Source organism: Ammodytes marinus (assembly GCF_949987685.1).
Source record: "Ammodytes marinus genome assembly, chromosome: 19".
NCBI lineage: Eukaryota > Metazoa > Chordata > Actinopteri > Uranoscopiformes > Ammodytidae > Ammodytes > Ammodytes marinus.
Window position 1 is genome coordinate 26,552,800 of NC_137223.1, and position 5,000 is coordinate 26,557,799.

The 5,000-nt window shown below is 43.2% G+C and overlaps 1 protein-coding gene across 1 annotated transcript in view; it reads left to right on the top strand.

Moving 5' to 3' along the window:
- The window catches only part of adam17b (ADAM metallopeptidase domain 17b), a 22,346-nt gene extending 17,588 nt beyond the window's left edge, over positions 1-4,758 (top strand). The window contains 3 exon segments of the mRNA XM_080047975.1: positions 916-1,083; positions 1,292-1,348; positions 2,057-4,758. Coding sequence (XP_079904101.1) covers positions 916-1,083; positions 1,292-1,348; positions 2,057-2,692 — 861 coding nt within the window. The 3' untranslated portion in view covers positions 2,693-4,758.
- The last annotated feature ends 242 nt before the right edge of the window (positions 4,759-5,000 follow it).

The window sequence follows — 5,000 nt, forward strand, 5'->3', positions numbered from 1 at the left end:
TGCATTTCAAATGCCACTGCACGCAGTTGGATAGCACTACAACCAATCACAGCGATGCACAAGGTGACGTAAGCCCCTTTCGTTTAGCGAACAGCTGTTAAACTGTTAAATTAAACGTTTGCCGTTGTCGGTCGGCAAAACAGAACATTCCACTTACTTGCTAATGAAAGATTTGAGTGCCGTCTTCCAAATCGTTAAGGGTCGAGGCCAAAGCAGTCTCTAACTCACACAACATATCCGCAGCCATCTTTGATGTTTACTATCACGGCTTCGACGGCGCATGCACGTCACTGTCGTCATCCGGTTACGTCCTCCCCAGAGCACCATACAAAGGGCTCTGGCCCGCCCATATTAGATAGAACCAATTGAAACGTGAGCCCAGATTTCTGGTCTTCTTGATAAAGCTTCAACGGAGCGTGTCCAGACCAACACGCGCAGCAAATTTAATTTGCCAGCGCCTAGTGGCAGGTCTGGGAATGCCAGGCTATGAATCTGGTGCATTTTGAGAGGAAAATTAAGAGGCTAAATATGAGGAATTTTGTGTGAACAAATAATTTGGAGACACTGGCTCTGACGAATTAGAAGCTATTGAAGAAGGACACATGGATTTTCCATAAAAATATTAATTTAAAATAAAAAAATGTATGCAGGGTCCTCTGGGTTGGGCTTGGTGCTCTTTTTCTTTAACGAGACATATTTCTCTGTAATATAGTGAATGCATTTAAATGCAGTGAGAGGAACTAAGCAGAAGAACTCTTGTCCAGCTATGCCGTGATTTTTTTCTCTCCACATATTCATCCGCGCCCCCCCTGCCATAACCAGGGGGGGTGCGCCCCACAGTTTGAAAACCACTGCCCTACCCTAACCATGGAATTGTGTGTGTGTGTGTTTGTCCCCCCCCCCCCCCCCCTCCAGGGAAAGTGCATGAAGCAGGTGCAGGACGTGATAGAGAGACTATGGGACTTCATAGACACGTTGGACATCAACACCTTCGGGAAGTTTCTGGCCGATAACATCGTTGGGTCGGTCGTGGCCTTTTCTCTCTTATTCTGGATCCCATTCAGTATACTGGTGCACTGTGTGGTGGGTTATTATACTGTGTGTGTGTGTGTGTGTGTGTGTGTGTGTGTGTGTGTGTGTGTGTGTGTGTGTGTGTGTGTGTGTGTGTGTGTGTGTGTGTCTGTCTGATGGAATGTTAAAATGTATTATTTTTAAATTGTAGTTTTTGTAATTAGATTTTTTATTTGAAAATCAAAACTGATGCGTTCTATTAACTCTGTTCGTCTCTCAGGACAAGAAGCTGGACCAACAATATGAAGAGACAACCAGGTCTCTCTTCTTCCCCAGTGTAAGTGTCTGTTTATAATACTGGTTGTGTGTGTGTCTGTCTGTCTGTCTGTCTGTCTGTCTGTCTGTCTGTCTGTCTGTCTGTCTGTCTGTCTGTCTGTCTGTCTGTCTGTCTGTGTGTGTGTGTGTGTGTGTCTGTCTGTCTGTCTGTCTGTCTGTCTGTCTGTCTGTCTGTCTGTCTGTCTGTCTGTCTGTCTGTCTGTCTGTCTGTGTGTGTGTGTGTGTGTGTGTGTGTGTCTGTCTGTCTGTCTGTCTGTGTGTGTGTGTGTGTGTCTGTCTGTCTGTCTGTGTGTCTGTGTGTCTGTCTGTCTGTCTGTCTGTCTGTCTGTCTGTCTGTCTGTCTGTCTGTCTGTCTGTCTGTCTGTCTGTGTGTGTGTAAACATACATCAGATTATTTAGATAATTTCGATTCCAAAAAAATGTGTCTCACTAACTTTAATTAGGGAGAAATCTGGGGAAATTAGCAATAAGTTTTGTTTTAGGTTTTTTGTACCACACACCCAAACACACACACTGACACAGACAGACAGACAGACAGACAGACAGACAGACAGACAGACAGACAGACAGACAGACAGACAGACAGACAGACAAGACAGACAGACACATATAGACACACACACAGCAGTAGGATGAGGGTTGAATACTGCTTAAATTAAAAAAATGAAATGAACTGTCCATCACACTAACTTGTGAATTTTTCCCCCAGAATGCCGAGCTCCTGAGTAGCCTGGAGTCTGCCTCAGTCCGGATCTTCAAACCTCCTCCTCCTCCTCCGATGATGATGGTGGGAGGGTTACGCTTCCCACACAAATACACACACACAGAATCACACCCACACACACACTTACACACCGACAGCTACACACACCCAGACAGTCACTCACACACACACAGCCACACACACTTACACGCCGACAGCTACACTCACACAGACAGCCACCCACACACAAACACAGACAGCCACACACACACAAACACAGACAGCCACTCACACTCACACACAGAGCCACACACACACTCACACACACACACAGACAGCGCTCCCCGTATGGCCACCATCGCAGAGGACCCGGGTTTAGACTCTCAGCTGCAGCGAGCTTTCAGTCGTCCTGTGGGAAATGCTCAGAGATCCTATGAAGACCTGACCGACAAACACACTGTCCCCCCAGCCATACATAGTAAGGACAAACACACTGTCCCCCCAGCCATACATAGTAAGGACAAACACACTGTCCCCCCAGCCGCTAAGGCCCCAGCCTCTGCCCCAGGACGCAGTGACAAAGGGCTGATGTTCAGGCTACACAGGCAGCACCAGATAGACAGCAAAGAGACACAGTGCTGAGTGGGTTTAGTTTTTAGTTTTCACTTCTCTCTCTCTCTCTCTCTCTCTCTCTGTCTTTATCTCTCCATCTCTCTCTCTCTCTGTCTCTCTCTCTCTCTACTTATACTACCAGTGTGTGTGTGAGAGTTAGACAGGCAGCACCAGATAGACAGCAAAGAGACACAGTGCTGAGTGGAGAGAGGGTCCATTCAAGTTTGGCTTTCACTTCTAAATTGAAGGTTCAATGGGAGAATTTTGGTTCAAGTGAGTGTGTGTGAGTGTGTGTGTGTGTGTTTTTTTAGTTGGAGTGTCGAGAAATTAGATTTTTCCCCCTGCCTACCCCTTCTTCCAAAATGGCCACAACAAACCAAATCACACATATTTGAAGAAAGGTCTTAATTCACGTTTGAATAAAGTTGCTCTGATTTCGTGACACTCAAACACCAACATTGTTCTATATACCCTTACCTTCAATTTCCATGGGAGCCACTTACAGATCCTTTAAAATGTCGGTTCAAGTGTCAAGTAACAAGACCACATTTGTATTTCATTGTTAGTCGGTAGGCTATTACCCTTACCTTTGATTTAGAAGAGAAAACTGTGGCTCTGTTGGTAGAGCGGGTCGGCCGATGATCAAAGGGTTGGAGGTTCGATCCCCGCCCTGCCACCTGTGTCATAGTTGTTGTGTCCTTGGGCAAGACACTTCACCCACCTTGCCTCGTGTGAATGTCGATAGTTAGCCTGCTATCGGTGTGTGAATGGTAACGTGGGAAAGGAAAACAGGTCTCCCTTGTAAAAGAATCTCCGGTCTCAATGGGATTTACCTGTAGAAATAAAGGTTAAAAAAAAAAAAAAAAAAAAAAAACTCAAACTCAACTTCACCATCAACTTGAAATGGAAACATGCCAAAGAATCAACTTCAATCATGTTTAAAACTGCAATGAATTCATTTGTTTCAGAAATTACTCAGCAACTATTTTTCAGTTTTTTTTAAGATTATATATATATATATTTTTTTGGCTTTATTAGACAGTTTTGGAGAGACTAAATGGAGGGGTGGGGGGGGAGGGGGTCTAACCACTACACCATGAGCAGTGTAGGTGTTTTACAGGAAACCAAGTATTGTCATTTTTAAGGTTAGTTTTATTTGTTTAAAGGGGCAGTGTGTAATATGACATCATCAAGAAAGTTCTAGAGTGCAACGCTCCCTGGGTAACCCCACCCCTTTTGAATAACAACAGAAGCTACAGTGGCCTTCAAGTACAAGAACAATTCTAAATTTTAAACAATGCACCTGATGACATTCCAAAAACATGGATTCCTCCATAAGACTTGCCTGCTCAATGTAGAAAATGTAATATTAATATTTGTAATTCTCCGCTCAGGAGGATAATTCAGATTATTGGCAGAGGTGATTTTACACCAATGAGGACATATTTATGAATGAGGATATTGATTTTAGCTGATGAATTACTTAAAATGTTACACAGTGCCCCTTTAAAAGCTGCTTTAGTTAAATAAATATAGTGCAGTAAAATGTACAATATTTCGGTCTGTTATACATCGCGGTAGAAATATAAATATAGTTTCATTAAATAGAAAATACTCAAGTATATGCACCTCACCAGTCACTGTACTGAAGCATAGCACTCGAGTTAGTATGAGTACAAACATTTCATCTGTTTGTGTCTGGCTGAAATGATCTTACATATTTTTCTAAAAAGTTTCTGATTTGTATCAAAATGAGACACAGACAGACACAGACACACACACACACACACACACAGACAGACACACACACACACACACACACACACAGCAATAGGATGAGGGTTTACTATCAAAAACACTAACTCAACTGTTACTTGTATCAATATGAGACGTTACTTGATATTTTAATAATTTTTTAACATAAACCTCTTTTAAAACTAAACACTTGGTTTGAGATAAAGGAGTTGTCCAGCTGTATTGGACTGCAAAGATTGACTTATATATATATATATTTTTTAAAGATAATTTTTTGGCATCTTCAAGCTTTATTAGACAGTACAGAGTTGAAATGGGGGGGAGAGAGAGATAACTTTATTAGACAGTACAGAGTTGAAATGGGGAGACAGAGAGAGAGAGAGAGAGAGGGGGGGGGGGGGTGACCTGCAGTAAAGGTCCACGGGTTGGATTTGAACCCGCGACCACTGCAACGAAGGCCGGAGCCAATATGGTACACGCTCTATCCACTACACCACCGGAGCGCCCCAGATTGACTTATATTGTTAAGGGCAAGAGGAAGGACTTTGTTGAGCTCTAGAAGACATACATGACTGTTATGACT